The sequence below is a fragment of the Zonotrichia albicollis genome, chromosome Z (assembly GCF_047830755.1).
Source record: "Zonotrichia albicollis isolate bZonAlb1 chromosome Z, bZonAlb1.hap1, whole genome shotgun sequence".
NCBI classification, from domain to species: Eukaryota; Metazoa; Chordata; class Aves; order Passeriformes; family Passerellidae; genus Zonotrichia; species Zonotrichia albicollis.
The window spans coordinates 2,132,762-2,152,919 of record NC_133860.1 but is presented as its reverse complement, the minus strand read 5'-3'; the positions used below and the strand labels follow the sequence as shown (position 1 = coordinate 2,152,919).

At 36.3% G+C, this 20,158-nt stretch overlaps 1 protein-coding gene across 3 annotated transcripts in view; it reads right to left on the bottom strand.

Moving 5' to 3' along the window:
* Window positions 1-20,158, bottom strand: part of SMC5 (structural maintenance of chromosomes 5) — a 48,344-nt gene that overhangs the window by 26,242 nt on the left and 1,944 nt on the right. For 2 of the 3 annotated variants that reach the window (XM_014268911.3, XM_005489645.2), the window contains exons 3-11: window positions 19,356-19,408; window positions 17,096-17,258; window positions 15,792-15,926; window positions 15,052-15,192; window positions 10,302-10,463; window positions 5,932-6,003; window positions 4,872-5,127; window positions 3,544-3,698; window positions 924-1,037 (exon numbers count right to left, since the gene is read on the bottom strand). In XM_014268911.3, coding sequence (XP_014124386.1) covers window positions 924-1,037; window positions 3,544-3,698; window positions 4,872-5,127; window positions 5,932-6,003; window positions 10,302-10,463; window positions 15,052-15,192; window positions 15,792-15,926; window positions 17,096-17,258; window positions 19,356-19,408 — 1,251 coding nt within the window. The remainder of the gene's footprint in view (window positions 1-923; window positions 1,038-3,543; window positions 3,699-4,871; window positions 5,128-5,931; window positions 6,004-10,301; window positions 10,464-15,051; window positions 15,193-15,791; window positions 15,927-17,095; window positions 17,259-19,355; window positions 19,409-20,158) is intronic. The other variant, XM_026795089.2, reaches the window with a different exon arrangement.

The following is a 20,158-nucleotide window of genomic DNA, read 5'->3' as shown; positions in this document are numbered from 1 at the left end:
TAAAATATTAATTGCGGATTCAGAGTCAGAATTATTTTCAACTGATGACCTCTGGAAGAACTTACAAATCCACTCTGGCTCAGAAATAACCAAGTTCTCTAAAAGCAAACTCTATTAATGTCCCTGAAAACACTATATGCTAGAGAAAATAAAAGCAATCAAAGAAACCCAGGGCCAAGTGCTCAGTCTAAAGAGCTACTTGTATAAGTGAAGATCAGTTGAGCTGGTTAAAGCAGCCTTGAACTGAGTTCCACAACCACACAAGCAAGACACGCCCCTAGAACTTCAGATATCACTACTACTGTTCAGGTATAAAAAAGTGGTTAGTTTCCATGAAGAGTGATGAGTCTTCAAAAATTGGAGGACAGTCTGTCACTAAATACACCGTTGTGCTGACTGTAGTTGGGAAACATTGTGACAGTTAAATACCGTATTTTCTGCTTTTTTCCTCTTGCATAATCTGCCTGACTTTCAAAAGGAACAATCTTCTCACTTATTCACGAGACAGGAGAACTAAGAAAAAACAAGTTTAATTTGCTGTTTAGACCACTGCATGTCACATAATATGCTTCCTGCCTCTTTATTCAAAGGGCAGTGGAAAATTTTGGTACTAAATTTGCAGATTTCTGCTCTACCCATTTTCTTGTACACAGTATTTTCTACTTAAGTGATTATTGCCTTAAGGAAGGAAGAAAGGAGAAGACAATCTAAAAAAACCACATTTTCTAATAGTCCTACATGTATCCAGTTAGTCTAAGGTTTAAGGAAACCTTAATTCTGAAGAAAATTTTTGAACACTACACATTATCCACTTGTTATGATATAGGTATCTATCATTATCATACAGATTTACTCGCTAGACTCCCAAGTCCAGGGTTCCTACTTCAGTACTTGATAAAGTTCCAAAATTGGTGCCAACTTGCCTCCACCAGAAATGTCTCCATATCTTCTTGACACTCAAAAACGAAAGCCCTCAAGTCATTGGACGAAATGTGATTTTCAACATATTGTGCAAATTTACTGTCTTTCATATTGATCTAATAAAGAAAGGTAATGAGCAAGTGATTTAATACAATTCAACTTAACATCCCAAAAAACACTTCAAATAATCAACACAATATCCACACATACATTTAATGAAACCAAGAACAATGTCTTTAAAAATATATTTCTTTGCCTTTTTTGCAACAAATTCTCTTGGGAGGAAACCTATGCTAAGTCACGGATCACTGTGCTTAATTTTTAGCCATCCATATCTTTTTTCAGCACTCCTGGAGTTATCACCATCTCTCACCATACCACCTCTCCCACTCCATCCTGGCCTTACAATTGAAACCACCCCCATCTTATGTCTAATGGCTCTGCTCCAGCACTAGTAAGGGTTTTTCCATTATCAACAGAAAACATCACACTCCTTAAGCTGAAGAGCATTTGAATTCCTAAGAAAAAAGCCCCACATACTTAAAATGGATGAAGCCTTCCAAATCTGAATGAAATGTTAATGTTTGTGGTTTTCAGTTGACTTTGACTAGTAATTAAACATCATGTCATTAAACATGAAACACAAAGGCAAAATTACAGACAACTACACAATTTAATAATCTCAAAATGGAGAAAGGCTGGGTACAGTTAACAGCAATTTGAAAGCTGGAATTTTTAAGTACACCAGACTAATTTACATAATACCAAAGTGTACTGGTTTTGGCTGAGGTAGGGTTAATTTTCTCCACAGTGGCCAGTATGGGGCTGTGTTTTGGGCCTGTGCTCAACAGAGGGTTCATTATACAGAGATGGTTGTCATCTCTGAGCAAAGGTTACACAGAGCCAAGGCCTTTTCTGCTCTTTGTGCTGCCACAGTGGTAGGGCAGGGATGATGGAGACTGGGAAGAAACAGAGCCAGAACAGGTGACCCAAACTGACTAAAGGGATATTCCAGATCATCATCCTCAGTATACAATGTGAGAGGAAGGAGGTACCCTTGGAGTGATGGCTTCCGAAATGTCATAGTTTAGGAATGCTATTCTTCAATTTAGAAGGCCCATTAAAATCATGGCACTGCTTGCTCCCCATGTCCCCTCCCTGCCTCCTGCTCCAGCAGGATGGAGTTGAAAACTGGAGGCAAAAAAAGGTAAAAATCATGGGTTGACATAAGAATAATTTACTGGAAAGAGCAATAAGATAAGAAAGCAACCAGTAACTGCAGCAATTTCAATAATAAAAGGTGTAAGACTAACAATGTACACCCCCAACAAATGCTGACTGCCCACTGTGACTTCTCCCAACCTGAAAGGCAAAATTACAGCAAGAGTCTCTTCCCCCACCCACCCTGCAAAGAGGTGCAGTTATATGGAACAAATTAGGGTCTGGCCACACCCTCTCAGCCACACATCCTCTCAAGCATTACCAAAATTTAACCCTGTCCTTGGCCAAAACCAAGACACCAAGTCACTGCCACACAGGATGGAGCCCAGCTCTCCTGGAGATGGCTGAACACCTGCCCGTCCATGGAAATGGTGACTTAATTCCTTGTTTTGCTTTCCTCGTGTGCATGGCTTTTGCTTTCCCTATTAAATTGTCTATACCATGAGCTGTCTAAGCTTTTACTTTTCTGATTCTCTACTGAATTCTGAACAGGGGCAGTGAGTGAGCAGCTGCCTGGGGCTTGACTGATAGGCAGGATTACACCTCAGAGAGAAAACAAATCCACACATCAATTGATGCCACAGAGGCTAGTGAGGCCATATGTAAAAGTAGAGATATCCCTATTGAAGCACTTATAAAGCTATCTTGATGTGGTCTTTCAGGGAGAATTCAAAGTTCTAATGATAACAAGAAATATTTGGGATTCTATTCTAAACAAAAGTAATTCTGAACAGCCCCAGTACATGTACCAAGTGTAAGAATTTGTATATAAATATTCTGATATACTAATTTAAATTGTAGCAATATATTAAGTAAGTTTGCAATTCTGCAAAGTGCAACTGGAGATCTTCATCCTCTTCACATTACATAGAGCATATACTGCAAGCATGTATTGCACTAAAAAAAGTAATATCCTCTTTGAAAATTTAGCCTTGCTATTTCTAGATCATACAAAAGTTATCAAACCAAACCAAAACACAAAACAAAACCAGCAACTGATTTCTGTGTTTCTAAATGGCTGGGTAGAGCAAACAAAAAAACTACTCCGAGATCACAGAGGGAAGTTAAGCACAGCTGAGCAGGTTGCGCTGTAAAGGCAGATACTCAATTGGCAACTGCTTTTTTAAGCAGCAACTAAGAACTACTTAAGTAGTAAGACTGGATAATAACTGGTTGCACCACAGAGGAAGCCTGCAACAGGCACCTTCTTGTGGAGGAAAGGAGCCATCCCACCTTACTCAATTACAACATTGCCTATGGAAATCTAATTATGAATATCCTGCATGTACTTGGCAGAACATTCCAAGACGTGTCTTAAAAGTCTCCCAGTCATTCTTGAAGCCTTGCAAGACATACATAATCTAACCGTTTACAGAGTGGTATGCAAGTAAATCATCTTACTTCAAGCATCATGGGTTCACAAGGCTTTTTTTTAAACTTGTCTTTGTTGTTTCTTAGCCACATAAGAGCAGAGTGCGTGTCTTGGAACCTCTGTTTAAGCTTCTCTTCCTTCACATGCATTATATTATTAAGTTGTCCAAGGCGATCAATTATTCCTGTAATTTAAGGTAGTGTCTTAAACAGTGTCCACAGTAAGTACACATTATAACCAGCATTTTCTGGTATCTAGTGACTACACTCCTCCAAAACTAAGGTTGTTGGTAAATGGAAAGAACTAAGTTTCTCTTTCCAGAATTGAGATGCTGCTACTTCTGAAGAAATCAATAAAACTATAAAAGCTTAAAACACAATTAAAAACTTATCTAAAGATTAACAAAATATGGTAAGCACAGTAAAAACATATGAATTTTGCCATGGAAGTATGTTTTTTCAAGACTTGTCCTACCTCTGTATCAAAAACAAAAACTTCCCCAGAAGAAAGAGACAGTAGGACTAGTAATGTGAAATATCTGTTACTTCATGCTAGCAAAAAACAAAATGTGTGACCAAAGACTGTGTATGAAAGCATCTACTACTCAGAAGAGACAGAGATCAGAACCTGAGAATTTTGTGCTGCTCAAGATAAAATATAGTGTCTCCTTCCCTAGGTCACCTGGACTCCCTATCTCAGTTTCTTCTTGGATTCTAGGGTTCTTGGATTGCCAGACAGGTATGTGCAAATGAGCAACATTCACTGAGCAATATGTATATAACACCTTCACTAGCTGTCAAGCTTCAGTTTTTAAATTTTATTTCATTTATTAGAAAGGACTAATTGTAAATCCCGGATTAATGTAAAGAAACTCTGGAAATAAGGTTCATCTAAGAAGGAGAATTGCAGCATCCATCTGCAGCTAACATACTACATACAGTATATGAAGTAGCTAAAACATTGTCTCTTCAAAGCAAACTGCTTTCTCCATCAGGTCTGGGATTGCTTTTCACAACCTGCTAACTACAGACCTTCCTTATTAACCAAAAAATCCCCCAAACCTCCAAACAGCCAAAAGACTCTCCTTACTCAGATATCAGAAATACTGATTCCTTGAAGGATAGTTTTAAGGTCAATTTTAAATTTTGCATCTTCTTGTTCAATTTGGAAAGTAGTTGTTACTTTTAATAAAGCTGTTAACAAGAGAGAGGACTGCTATACATGTAGGCCAACTACAAGTAGTAGTTGAAGTAAACACCTTGAATTATTTCACTACAGCAGGACAAGGAGATTCTGTACAAGCAGATGCATTAAAATAATAAAATAATTTGACAAAGAAAAACCTTAAGTAACTTACTTTTCTCTTCTCGCTCTTGGTTGGTTTTTTCTGCTCTTAGATCACTAACATCGTTATCAATATTTGCTTTCTCTTCTTGTAATTTTTTCAGCTCAGTATTAACAGCATCAATTTGTGGCTGAAGATTCTCACAGACTGCCATTGTATCCAGCTCATTCTGCCACTCTTGTATTATTTGTTGAGTTTGGTCTATTTTCTTCTGCCTGCTTCTTTCTTCATCTTTTTTCATTCTGAATGCTTGATTAATTTCTTCAATCTAAAAATTTGGAGTATTTCAAACAAGAAATGAGTTTGGTATACAGAACCTACAACAAATACCTAGGATATCTGTGCAACTGCTATTAAATGCTTACATAACTGTGCACTCAAACCCCAAGAGTCTGTTACAGTTCCAACAGCACTATGACACAGTTCCAATAGCACTACGGCAGTTGAAGAACACAAGCAAAAATACAATCATGCCTATAAATCAATTTTTGAAGTTCCTTCATTTTCACAAAAGCAGAACCTTAAAGGTTAATTAACTGACTAACAGTTGCTTAATACATCTGAAGTTTAGTCTATGATTAAGTAAAATCTATAGCCCAAACACAACTTAGAAGTTTTGACTTTGCATCCTTATACATTTCATTTACTATGCATTTCTTGATCAAGTGCATAGATGAGACTGTTTCACAGCCTTGAAAGGATGTTTCTTTTACAAGATGCAATATGTATATCCTTAGAAGCAGTAACCTACAGCCTCTACAGTGTAACTTCTCACACTATAGAGGCTGCAGCTTTTCAAAGCCTATCACAAATGGCATGTGTGCATATGTTTCTGTCAATCAATATATATACACACTGTCTATTTTAGTAGGCAACAAAATTTATGCAGTATACACCTCTCTCTTAGTAATTCCCGTTTGACTGATAGAGTTCTAAAGATACACTGTGTACTAGAGGGAGGGAAGAGTACAAGCACTTGCAGCATCTTCATAGAAATTTGCCACTCTGCTAACAGAAGAGCAGACAAAAAAAACCAAAAACAAACACCAAGAAAAGTCAGCAACACTCTTACCTGTTTATCTTTCATCTCCAAAGCATCTTGTTTCTCTTTACACTTCTGGGAAATATTTCTGATTTCAGCAGTCTGCATACAGCAAGATATTTAAATTTACAGTCAATAAATTCAGTTATATTTGTAAAAAGTAGCCAGATTTTTAAGAACATCTTGTATATACATAACTAAGTATTTACTCCCCATTTTACTACTGACAAAGCCATCCTTACCCACTTCTTATTCTTAACTCTATCTGTAGCATGTATAATTTCAGCAATTTGTCAAGACTTGCATAACAGCATTCATATTGTACTGTTCACAACCATTCTGCTATAGGTCTGCAAATTCTGGCATGACATAGAGAGGATGCACCTAATCTGAAATACCTCCATCCTTGATTTCAATGAAAATGTTACATTCAGATGCCTACAACTATAAAATGTTCTTGCCTCTTTCTCCAAACACATTTTGCAAAGAAAGGTGATACTAAAGAGCAAGCAAGGCTTAAGCTCCTAGGCACAGGATGGCCAAACCAGGTTTTGTCCAAGTCATCCTACCTGTGAACTGCATTGTGCTAGAGCTAGATCCTACCCAACTGAGCTCGACAATTTGTTGGCTCAAGTGTAGGCAACCATGTCTCTGCTCTTTCTCTATGCTCAGCTTCCATAAAGCAGAAGAACAATATAGGTTGGAAGGAATTTCTTGGCATTACCCAGTCCCATCCGTTCTCAGAGCATGATTTTATTAGGTCAGGTTGCCCAGGCACTCACACAGCTGAGTTCTGAACACAGGGAAAATACACTATCCTTTCTCTGAAAACTGCATTCCTCCTTCCCTAAACTCTCAAGGCTGAAGCACTGTGAAGAGAATACTGGAACACTGTAGAAGGACAGAAAGATTCCAAGTAAATTCCAGTGCAGACATGGAAACCAACACAGCACTCCCAGCAGAAGAAATGTCTTCCTATGAAAAGTCATACTGAAAACACTAAGATGCATTAAAAAAAAGGAGAAAATAAAACTATGCAGAATTTTTTCTCTACCCCAACCTCAAAAAAGCCCCCAAATTTTAAGACTCGTGCAGACGGTTTGCATGAAGTCAACACAGAAGAAATACATCTGGGTCTTGCAGTTGACTGCTATGAAGTAATGATTCTGTGATGCTCTTTTCAAAGAGTTCACAGAGGCAGCCTGAAGAGGAAGCTCTCTCCAGGAAACTGATACACAATGTTCACAAAATGGTTCTGAAGGCTCTCAAAATTGGGGCACTACTACGGAACTGCAATTCTGTTTTTCAGTTACCACTGTATTTTCAGTTATATGTTTCTAGACAGACCTATCTACAGAACAGACAAACAGCTAGAATTGTCTTTATGATTTTCATTGTATAACCAAAAAAGACTGCTTTACACCATTAAATATTGCTAGAAAACTGCATTACATAGTTAACTCTGTTCAAATGCCTTTAAAGAGCCTGAAGAAACTGTTCTGCAAATACAACATTTCAAACTTTTCCTATAAAATGGGTCAGTTTCTTTTTTCCACATTCTACATGACACACTCAAACCACCAAGTCTTACTAAAAATTTTTATTCTAATCCAGAAATTGAAAGGGTTTTTACACACAGAAACAGGAGAAAAAGTAATACAATGTCTGGATATATTAATATAATTCCCAGAATTACTCCACCTTTCTTTGCTGTTCAGCTCCTTCCAGACAAAACTACAAATCCATACTGGGCTTTTTGCCAACAAACTTCAAGAAAGACAAAATGAAGGTGTGGTTATTTCCACTCTCACATAAATATCCTCATGTTAAGAGAAAGATCTCAAGAAGCAGTCAGAATTAAAGTTATTTGATAATGGATATAAGCCTCGAGCAAAGGATCTGAAGAGAATTATATTCCCTACAGATCTGTGTATCCAGAATAGAGCAGACTTAAATATTAAACTGCTTTCCTTTAATGCCAAATTGAAACTAATCAACTCCTTCTGGCTCACAGAATATTCACCTGTGAAATTCTTGCCAAATGGCTGCATTTGTACAAAGACAGAATTTTAAGTTACAAAAAATTCAAGCTGTCTATGAAAAGGTGAGGAACTAATCATGACAGAGCAGCTTAAAGCAATTTCATGCTACATCAAAACTATCTCCTGACAGTGCAACCAGCACTGATTCTCCTTTCCAAAGACATTTCAACAGCCCAAGTTTCAAAGTATGTGTGAGGGAAATTCATTTCAGCAGCTGAAAAAAAGGTACTTCATGAAAGTCCAGAAAGCAGCAATACGTGTCTCAGATCTTCTTAACTTGCCTGGTATCTTGCAAATAACTAATGCCATAACAACATATATAATATATTCCCTTACATCTTTTTCCACAATTCTGGACTCTGAGCTCAAGACAAAATTATAATCATTCAATCTAGACTTGAACATATCATTTAACATCAGAAAAAACAGGTTTGGAAGCGTCATAGTATACTACTATATAAAGAATATTATTAGTTATGAATAAAATACAAAATTGTAACTCATCACTGGAAAGTCGTATTAAGAGTATCTCAGTAAGTCTTCTATAAATTACTTATTTCCAATTTATCCTCTTTCCTTCTTCTTGTATTTCTGGCTACTGGAATACTGTAGAACAAATGTACCTAATCCAATTTCCAGACATAAATTATTTACTTATTATTAATTCATTAATTAATAATTAATTAGCACACAGTTAACCTTTTGAATATACAGTATATGAAAGCTTTACTCAACAAGTTTAGATTGAAAAGAAAAATATGCTGATTCAAGAGTATAAATTAATCATCTCGAACATTCTCTCAGGTTTTCTTCCACTGTTTTGTAGGAAGTGCCTATGCTGAGCAAGCTCCCTGCAAGTTCAAACTAAAATGATCACTGTTTGTCCTAGGTTTCTTATAGAAACAAAGTACAACCTTTAACAAAAAAGATTACTTTGATGTGAATACAGCCCAATACTTCCAAGAACAGAGGTACCAATGATTAAGTAGAACTGCTCCCAGTTCCAAAAAAAACAGAGTAGTTTGACACATACGGGTAAAACCTAACACAGTAAGACCAAGCAATGAGAACAAAGTTTATCAATTCACAAGCATGAAGGCATTGTTGCATTATGAAAATCAACTTCAATTTTCCAGATGTTAACTTTTCTCCAAGAAAGTACATTTACCCTTAAACAACAAAAACCTTCAAAACAAAAAGCCCAACCAGACCAAAAAAAGGCAACAGCAGCAAGACTACAACATTTTGGAACACTGAGGTATTTTGCCTCACAGCACAATAAACTCTTGCAATACTGTAGGAGACAAAACCCAATTACTTTTAACAAAGAATTTTCTTATAATTATGAGGTACTTGAGTACTTCCTAATGTTAGTGTAGCATTTATCACAACAAAAACAATATTGTGAACAACAATCTGTAGGAGTTTTTTGCCTGGTCTTTCTGCTCTGGTTTTGGGTTTGTTTTTTATTTGGGGCAAGGGTGTGTATTTTGGCGCTTTTTTTTTTGACAAAGCATATAACTAGTTTATTAACTCACAGTGTATTAAATGCCACTGAAGTTTCAGACCCCCATTCTACAAACAGAACTCACTGCAGCAAACAAACATTCTCATGGGATCATTTAACTTTGGTTATCCACTACAAATTTGTGCAGCTTATACACACAATGACTTCTGCAGTCTGAACAGCAAATACTAGTCAAAATCCTGCAGGAAATTACAGTACTCTTATTTTCCGTATGGAAATAATTTTTTTTTCATAAACCCAGGAAGAGCAGCTGTTATATAAACTGTAACATATAAGTAGGTTTACCATTAAAATCCCTTATGCATAAAAATATTCACAACTAATGAACAATTACTGTCTAATTAAAAAATGAAGTCCTACTTATGCAATTATGTTCAATATTAGAGGAATGCTTTTAGGCCAGAAAAGTTGTAATTTACTTAAATAAACCATATTTGAAGAAGATAAGAGGAGTGAACATCCCACAAATCCAAACCACAGGACAGATGAAAACAGGCATATAATTTATTGGAAGTACTTAACTTGGGGAAACTACAAACAATATATCCCAGCAGATTTTAAAATTTCTCTTTATTGTACATTAAAGATTTGCTTTTACAAAACCAAGAGCAGACTGAAGAACTGCTACTAAAGGTTTACTAAGGAATATATTCCTTGAACAGACACAGAGAAGGCACTAAGAACCAAGGGCACAGGTGCTTCAGCAAAATTTCTGCTGAAACATCATTATGACACACTAGGAAAAAAGAGGTTATTACTTTACATTTTACAAAGCTGAACAGAGAGAACCTGAAATATTACCTATGTTAAACAAGAACTTCAATACCTACATTATCTCTGGTTTTCATATCCAGATTGTTTAAATTTTCTTCAGCTTTTTGAATGTTTCTTGTCCATGGGGCCTGCTTTTCTCTCAGACACTTCAGTTCTTTCTGAACTTGGTTTCGGCACTGTTTCACTTCTTCATGCTGTTCACGAAGGTTTTCATATTCCTTGGAGGAGTTGAAAGTAAAACAATTAAAAACTGCTGTATTCTATTGCAGAGTTTTATACTGTCCAAAGGTTTTATTTAACTGTTCATGAGTTTTAGAAAAATATCTCTTTAAGAAACTAGCATTACAGCAACTATGTAATTAATACTGTTACTAGTTCAAATGACAAATAGTTATAGGGGTCATTCAGTCCCCAGTGAACAAGGACACATTATTAATACTTCTTACATAATATGCAATCAACTAGAAGAAACAACCCAATTGTCTGCAATTACCTTGTCTCCAAGTTCATCTGGGATCATGGAAAAAACCCCTTAGCCCCTCTCTGTTCATAGTTTGAGACTACTTACACAGGAGTCTAAAAGCCAAGGTGCAAATAACCATAGACACTTGTGGAGAGTTTTGTGCAGATGTGGCTTGAGGAAAAAGGCCATGATCATATACAGCTGGTTAAGCAGTAAAAAGCAGCTGTAAGCAGTAAGTTGTCAGCCTTTTCCCTTACGAGAAAAACAACAACACTGCGTCCTTGAGCAAATAACAAGAAAAACACGGTGAAAAACATGGTGCCCTTGAACGTAGTCAACAGCAGGATGTAAAAACAAGTATTAGCCTCAACAAGAAAACCACAAGTATTTTGAGAATGTAGCCACAAAGGAGGGGTTGACATGTAATCTGTAACCAATGATGAGCTTAGCTTTTTCAATATGTATGAGCTTAATTAACACTACTATAAAAGTATGTAAGCTGGATCAATAAATCTGAGACCAATGATCATCAATAGGATGTGCTCGTCTCTCTTCACTTCCGACAGACACTTTTGGGAGAAAGGAAAGGAAACGAGCTGGACAGATTGTCAGAGCAAGTAACAGACACAGCCACTGCTGAAGCAAACCAAGCAAGGGGAGAGAGTTTTGGGGAAACAAAATACTTTTGGGGAAAAAAACTCCACCACACACCACAAACAACAAAGCCATTGCTATCAAGGAAGTTTAACTCAAGATACATTAATGAGAGCAAAGAGATGGTAAGCAGTAGGGTGACCAAGAACCTCCACTTCAAGAAGATGGGAATTTTGTAGAGAAAGTAGTTTAAGCTAAAGGAGTCATTATTAGTGATTTTTCTGTGTGTGTTATACTCTCTGGAGAGAAAAAACATTAAAAAAGGAAGGAACAAAAAGAAGGGGAACCTCTCCCCAGCCCCTCCAAACTAAGAAACATAAGAGAACCATACATTCCATGAAAGCTTCATGAGGAAAAAAAATAAGATGTTCAGAGGTCCAGAGAGAGGAGTAGATTCAGGTATGCAGGGGGACAGAGGAAGGGAAGGCTGTGTGACTTTGCCCCTAATTCAGAACATATGCCTAGTTATCCCAAGCCCTGGAGGTTAATATTACAACAGTAACAGTAATAGTAATAATAATAATTTTACATGAAGATCACCTGGAAGCTAATTTTAACAAGTGAATTGACTTTATGTGCTACCACTTTTTCATAGCTACTTAACTAACCTGATGAATCACAGATAAATCAACCTAGGCTACAAAATCCAAGGTCTTTCTTGACAGTATCTTTTTCATAACGTCAAAAGGTATTTGATGAAAGCTGCCGCAATTTTGTGAAGTACAATCAGTAGCCAGTGCTACAAATTTACAGAGATAAAAGGATTATATTTTCACTTATCTGAAAGATTAAGCGTAAAATTCAGCTCTGCTCTAAGTAAGGCATTTTATTTCAAGATTAAAGCAAATGCACACATGTACATTTACACTTCAGATTCCACAAATACAAAGTACAAGCAAGTTCCACAGAACTGTCATGACGTAATTTTTACAGAGCAAATGCTTTTAATATTTTAAGAAATTCTGACTCAATCAAAATACAGAGATCTTGTGTATCTGTACTCAAGTAACTTTGATGCTTGTAATTATGCACTCCACTAAAGACCTGCAGAAATTTGAAAGCATTCCAGCTTTCTCAAGAGATGTTTGCACCTTAAACCAATTGCAAACATGAGGAGAGGAAAAGAAGAATGGACGTAGGTCGACCAAAACACATTTTCAAAACTACATGACATGATTCCAGGAACTGTGGAGTTCTATGGAACCTAAAGTATATGTTCCAAACTTATTAGACATAGTTATATGTGAAAATGGGGTAAAATTCTCCATATAAAGAAACAGTTGTCACTGTCTAGAAAAAAAAAATCGCTTGACAAAAAAATCTTCCTCAGGTAAAAAGCAGTAGAGTCTTCTGAATTAAAATGCACTTCAACAGTGATCAGAACATGAAAAAGCTCATCACCAGACTTCTCTTTTCGTCTGTGATTAAAAAGCAGTCTAATGTCATATTTGAGTTATCATATTTCCAGGCTGTCTGTTTCTCTATTTCACAACATCATGCAGTGTTTATACATCTGCCTTCCAGCTTACTTAAAACTTCAGGTGTAGCTACTCTGCTTGGTTACAAAGGTAAATTCAAGAGGTAGGTGTGTTTACTATTCAAGTTGAAATCTGCATTTAGGGGAGGACAGAGCAAAGGAAATATCTTCACATCAAATCACCACTTCGGATTTGAAGCAGCCACCTGATACTGACACTTCATAGACATTGTTCCTCTACATTTCTATCTACTGATGGGCATCTTACTCTTCTAGTACATTAATTACAATCGACTTCCAATCCCTAGAATCTGGTTTAAATCCAGAGAAGAAAATAGCAGCTAAATAGTTTAGTAAAGCCAATGAGTCTTTGCTACAACAGAAGGATGAATAAACTCCCATACTATTCTCAATTTCAGTAAAACCCATTTTAAAACACAAACCCATCAATTTATTCTAAGGACTAAGCAGTGCTAGGTCAAAACAAAAAAAAAACAACTCATGCTCTTGCAGAACAATGCAATTCTTCTCTTAGAAAGAGCTTGGTATTTTTGCAATGTAAGAGAAAACTAAAAATTCTGTCACAGCTTAACAAATCACAAAACAGCAACAGAATGTGAAATTTTATTATAGCCTGTAATTCAGATATCCTCTACCTAGTAAAACAACTACATCAATGCCCTTTGATTTCAAATGTAAATTAAGTACGTGAAAGATCTTGTGTTAAAATTTATTAGAATTTCCGTATAGTCACTGCTCTCAGCATCTCTAAAGTGCATATTTACCTTCCGTTCTCTTCTCTTTTTCGTCAATCTAATATACACTACTGATTCTGTACTGTCAATCAGAGCTCCACCAAGGTGTCAAAGCACACTGTTGTTTCCATGGATTCGGGGGGCAAAAAGTTACAGTTAACTGAGTGCAACCACTAAGAGCCTTTAACATACTGAGCAATATAAACTGTCTAGAAGACAGCAGTGGAAATAAGGTGTTTAATCAAAGTCTAACTAAACTTGCTTAAGTATGACATAACAAATAGCAATGTTCTCTAGTTTGTGGAAGGCAACTTAATTGACAGCAGATAAAATCATTAGCTTAGTCTTCCTTTATCAGTGTCCAGCAAGCCTTTGGAGCTCTGTATAAGCAAGTATCTTACAGCAGAGAACAATCAGCATCAGTCTGCATTTATTATGCAACAGCAGGCTAACACATGTAGTAAGAAAAAATCCTACCATTCAGAAAGTACTGACATCACACAAGGTATATCCTACTTCCTTAACACCTACCACCATCCATCTATTTAAACTGCTACTCCTAAATCCCCCAGCTGTTAGCAAGATGATTTGAAGGCAGTGATGGGATTCCCAGTTGCTCAAGATGCAAAGGCCATAATGCTCTTTGCACAGCCATATGAGGCTTCATTATATGCAAAATTGCAAAAGTAAGTGTTCTGCATTCTTCACAAGCAGTAAATCCAGTTTTCTGGAAGTTCTATATCTGCATTTCATTAACTCTATACTTATATATAATATAATTAACTCTAAGCTTGCAAACAACATATTGCTTCAGTAAAGTGAAATCTCCATCAGTTGGAGCTGTTTAGAATCATTTCATCTGATTGATCATTCAACACTAAACTAAGGTAGTATTAAAGTGCTCCTCAGAAATACTTACTTTGATTTGTTTAAATGACCCACTCTTTACTCTAGGTTCTTTCAAATGTGTTTAAATATTTTTCTGCTCAAATGCTAATATTTTTGAGATTGGCAACTTAAATTCAGTGATATGTCTGTCATGCACACTAAACTTCAACTAATAAATTAAGATGAACATAACCGCGAAAAAATTTTAACAAAAAACCCATTAAAAAGTTACAGCTGAAGAAGCAAGTAGAGCTGTCTAGAGCTTAAACCAGTTGCCTCTGCACAGAATAAAAGGAGTACTACTCTTCTTGGCCAGCACTACTGGCTTTCCTAAATGTGCAGGTGCCTGAACAACTACTTGAAGCAACCTATGCAGCTAGGTATGTAAGCAAACATCACAGTTGGACCAAGGACAGAATTTCAAGAACTGGCCTGCTTGCACTAAGCATTAAGCAATGATACTCAAATTACTCCACACACTTCTTCTAAAGCAACTTTTGGCCTATTTCTAATTTCACAATCTTAGAGAAAACAGGTTAAGTGAGAAAGACACTGAAAATTAAACTTACCAGCCATGGCCTTTTCCTCTCAAGCATCTCTATTAAGTCTACATGGCGCTTGCATTCATGGTATCTTTCAACATCTTGCTTGTACCGTTCAACCCTCTGCTTCATTTTCTCCAATGAGGTGGTTTTTTCTCTGAACAAGTTCTGTAATATATAATTTCAGGTTTTACAGTATCTAAACAGTTCCCAGAAAATAGTCTGCATCTCACCTGTACATTAAAGCAGAAATTTACCATCAGAGGAGACATTTTAGTACAGCAGTAAGTGGAGAGGAGCCATCCAAAACAACAGGAACAGGAGAACAAAGGATTAAAAGAATGGCCTGTATGGCTAAGGACAGACATTGTTCCCGGAACACCAGTCCTTTGCCTTTTTGTCTGTCTCTTTTTTTCGAGGAAGTGAGCAACACTAAAGCAAAGGACTATGCTTTAATTCATAAGCCAATGACCTACAGAAGACAAAATATTTGTCTAGGAAAGTTGTTGCCAGTCAAAAATCCCAAAGAAAGGAGTACTTGACAACAGGCATTCCTCATCTTTTGGGTCTGGACCATTTGCACACATCTTTGTACTTACAAGCATGCGAGTGTCAGAGTGAATAAGTTCTGAGACAAGAAGATTATTTGGTAAAATTAACTCACCACAGACTTGGTAAACAAATACCACTTTCTAATTCTGTTACATGTCAGGGCAATATTTATTTCACTTTTCATACATTCGCTGCTTTCTAAAGAACATATTTACCTCTAGTTCTCTTTCCTTTTCTCTGAAATTTTTCAGTTCGCAATGCAACTGGTACATTTCCGGAGAACCAATGGACTTTTCAGTGGCTTCGAGCAACTCAGCCTTACTCAATCTTGTAAATTCTCCAACTTTGTCCTACAAAATTTTAAAAAGTTATAAAAAATATAGGATTAGTTAGACCAGTGCAATACAGTAATACTGGATTTATTCTATGCTAAATAACTCTGTCATAGTTAATGACCATCTCATGGAGTAGCCATCAAGCCTTCCAGGAAATTCCTTCAACATTCGTTCTCAGGATGTTGAAGCAGCCTTGCAGTGTAAATCTTTTGCAGTATAAATGGACTAACAGGAAAGTTAAGCCCCATAGAAGTTATTATCAAAGCTGGCAGACAAGGATATTTAAGTATTTCTGTTGAAATACTGAAATACTCTGAAATACTCTGTTGAGCAGAGTTGCTCAAAACCGAGACTGATGCAAGAAGTGTGCTTGCTGTTGGTACACTGGGAGAGAACAAATAAACCAGAACTATCAACACTGTAATATTGACTGAACTAACTGTACTAAAAAGTTCTTTTAAAGAAAAAGGTGTTTTACCAGAGTATGCTGTAAGTTCCAAACAAATACTGTACACAGGTGAAAATGAACGATATGTCAGCTGGCATATTTTTATTTCTGCAGTATTAGCTTTCTAAACTTTAATGCTCTTCTGTCTTCTTGAATTCAACAATAACCCCATGAACAGGCTCTGATAAGGTTTCCTTTCAGTATCATTCCTGATGATCCACATGAACTGGGAAGGAATCTGTCACAACTTTAGGGTGCAGTGTGAAGCAACCTAGCTTTCTACACATGAATCCTGACCTGCTTTAACATGCATTCAAATACAGAAACGGCCAGTAATATTCTTTAATCTCTCTTCTTTAAGACTTACTTTCCATTAGAATGATTTTACTCTTAAATAATTCAATCCTACACATCATTCAGCCCTATGCTCAACAAAATGCTGACATTACCAGAAAGGCTGTATTAGCAAGTGCTGCTACTTGAACATGAAGACAGGGAACTTCAGCATCTCTCCTTTCAGAGTCAACATGTACAAAACTGTCCAATTAGTGAGCTTTAAAGGTCACACAGCTCCTCTTTTCTTTCACCATCACACCAGCATGGATGCCTCAACCCTCTTGTTCTTTGTGCTGTCCCACTGAACTAGGCACCGTGCTGCTAAAGCTAACCAGCAACAAAATCTTCTCAAACCACAGGACTCCATTTGCACACACCGTCTTTCAAAATTGATTCATACCTGAGGAAGAAACTGGCACAAATTGTCCACCTGGATGTTTAAGGCTGCAATTTGTTCTTCCACTGTTTTCAGGGTTGCTGGTTCTCTGTTGATATACCACACTGATGCGTTGTTCACCACATAAATCTCACGTGTGATAATAATATTTTCTGGTGACTGAAACCTGATTAATAGAAAGAAGTGTTTACACTTCCAAGAACATCTGAAAAGTGTTCCACCTTTAAAGGTTACCCAGTGTCAAAGTATTGTTAAAATTTAGAGATAGCTAAATATTTAATAGAAATTAACTGGACAGTAGCATCAGATTCCTATTTTCATGATTCAGAAAATATCCAGTACTTCAGTGATGAACTAAACTCACATAGGAAACATCAAGAATATCTGCAAATCTTAACTCAGAAGTTACTTACATAAATGAGATGCTCATGCTGAATGTATGAAATACTTAAAAGTCGTTACAAATATGAACAGTTTCTATAAAAGCATAATCTGTGTGACAATAATAAATTTTAAAATTTGTGTGAAGGAGGTACAGTACATCTTTAAGTATTAGTACACAGAAATACATCAGTAAGCTGTGTATATATACTCAATGAGAGAAAAAAATAGCATACAACACAAAAATACTTATTTTCATTTTCTGCTTTTAAAAACCACAGAAGATACATTAGTTTTCTAGCTCCATACCTATTTTCAAAAATTTAGTCTGGTCAAGATGTAGCAATAACAACTAAGTCAAACTCCTGGAATTTTGGTTTACCATTTTGATTTAAAAATTGCCTAGTGCCTGTTAAGCACACTCTTAAGGATGGGGAATATAGGACTTGCAGAGTGACCATGTACCTCAGGACATTTAAGAATGAAGTGAGTACACATCTGCTGCCGGTGTTTGGACTAAGCACCATAGGGACATAATCCTATTTCTTGATTACTGAACTACTACTTGCTGCATCACCTCATTTTAATTTATGAGGCTTCATTCCAAAGACGTACAAAGCCATGCTCCTTCCTTTCATTAAAATAAAATCATTTCACTATCATAACTTGGGTTTAGCTACATTTCAAGTGCCAAATTCAACAAAGGCAACACACGCCTACAGAACTTCAATTTTTAATTCCTGTCAAAAAAGCAATTTTGGCATCATCTCCTATCTTACATGTTGCATTCAAACATTTTCTACCAATCAGACAAAGAACTCAACTACACTGCAACCATGACATGCTAGGTCTAATGAGCTATGAAACACAGAATCTTCACACATTGCAAGATTCTCTCTGGAATTTCAAGTAACATTGGAATATATTTATGTTAAAACAACTGCACCATCTACTTGAAAGACATCCTATCTCCTGAATACATCTAGTCTGGACAAACACTAAAGAAGGTCATACTTGATCATTCCCACAATAACCAAAATGGACAGACAAAAATTTTTCCAAGGCCTGCTGCAGGTTTTTTTTGTCTCAATAAAATTTTCTTTTAAGAGAAAATAAATTTTCTCTAAAATTCTGATCAGGGTGGCCAATTGTTATGCAAATTAACACAGGCTATGAATCAGGTCACTATCTCTATTTTCTCTTTCATTCAGGGCAACAGACTAGGCTAAGGCTTGTTAAAATCACCTGTGCCATAGCATCCACAAAAAAAGATGCATGTAATATTGCCCTATGCATAAGCTACTAATAAAATTTTAAGTCCAAAAGATTTCCAGTTGCTCTGTTCTGCCACAGCTTACCTACAAGACTGTATTACATGGAATTAGTCAGATCTTTTCTTTTACTTCTATCGGTATGTGATGTTTTCAGTGAGAATGTAGGCAAGCCCCTCCTTCCAGCAATATCAATATAAGAAAGTGAAGATGGAACAATCTGTTTTAAAAATTAGGCTTTTGTCCTTTTTCTTTAATGAAAAGAATTCCAACCACCACATAGTGATGGCAGTAGTGACAAAATCATCAGAACCTTAAATGTAATCAAAAGGTAAACACACCATACAGAACTATCTTTTTCTATGCATTTTTTGTACATCAAGACAAGGTGAAATGCTTCAGAAAGCAAGATCAAGAGTATCCATCACTGCTTATTTCTTGTGTGATAACTAAATAACTTTATGGTCCGAAGCCTGTGGATATCAAAAAAGAACAAATTAAGCTTAAAGACAAACCTCTGCACAACAAATTTTTTTCTCACAAGTTTGTGAATTACTGTGTGGGGAAATAATCCAAATAAAAGCACATGAGGAAAGAGTTTTACTACTTACAGTTCAATTTCCACTACGCCTTTCATGTACCCCTGCTTCACAAACAGACTAACCTACAAAATTAAATTACAAGTTGAAATTTCAAAATAAAATTTCAAAAGAACACACATTTGTATAATGGAGCTACTTAACAATGTAGTTTATTAAAAACTCACAATTAAAAGCAAAATAAAGCAATAACTAAAAATAAAGGAAGACACTACTATCCTCCACCATCAGCATTAGAACCTCCTCCACACAATTTCTGATCAACTTGAGCCTCCAAAACTGAACAAATTATAAACAGCAGATCCAGAGACAGGAAGAAGTTCTTGTGAATTTGGGGAGCAAAGACAAGTGAAAAGACAGTGCTGAGTACCTGTACTAGAACTGACAATTCTAATAGTATGAAAATACATCATGAGAATTAAAGAGAAATACCAACACACAATATTGCCATCTAGTCAATTCCCATGCTCCCATTTGTTTATGACTGAGCAGCTTTAAGAGAATGTGTGCAATCATTCAGGCACCCAGATTCATTGCTCCAAACCTACTCAGAGAAATTGCATCCAACGAGAATATCCAAGAAAGCAAGTGCAAAAATTTGAAAATGTCAAGATATTACCTTCCTACTTCCTACATCAATGCTTATCTTGACAGTAAAAAGTGAAAATAGAGTAGAACAATCCAAATTCCACTTAAATCAAAGATCAGTGCCTCTATGCTTTCAGATGAATTTTCAAGACGCATTAGTGGGTATGTTATTTCTAGAGGTACTACGTATTTTGAAATTTATTTTAGACTTTGTCTATTCCTCCTTT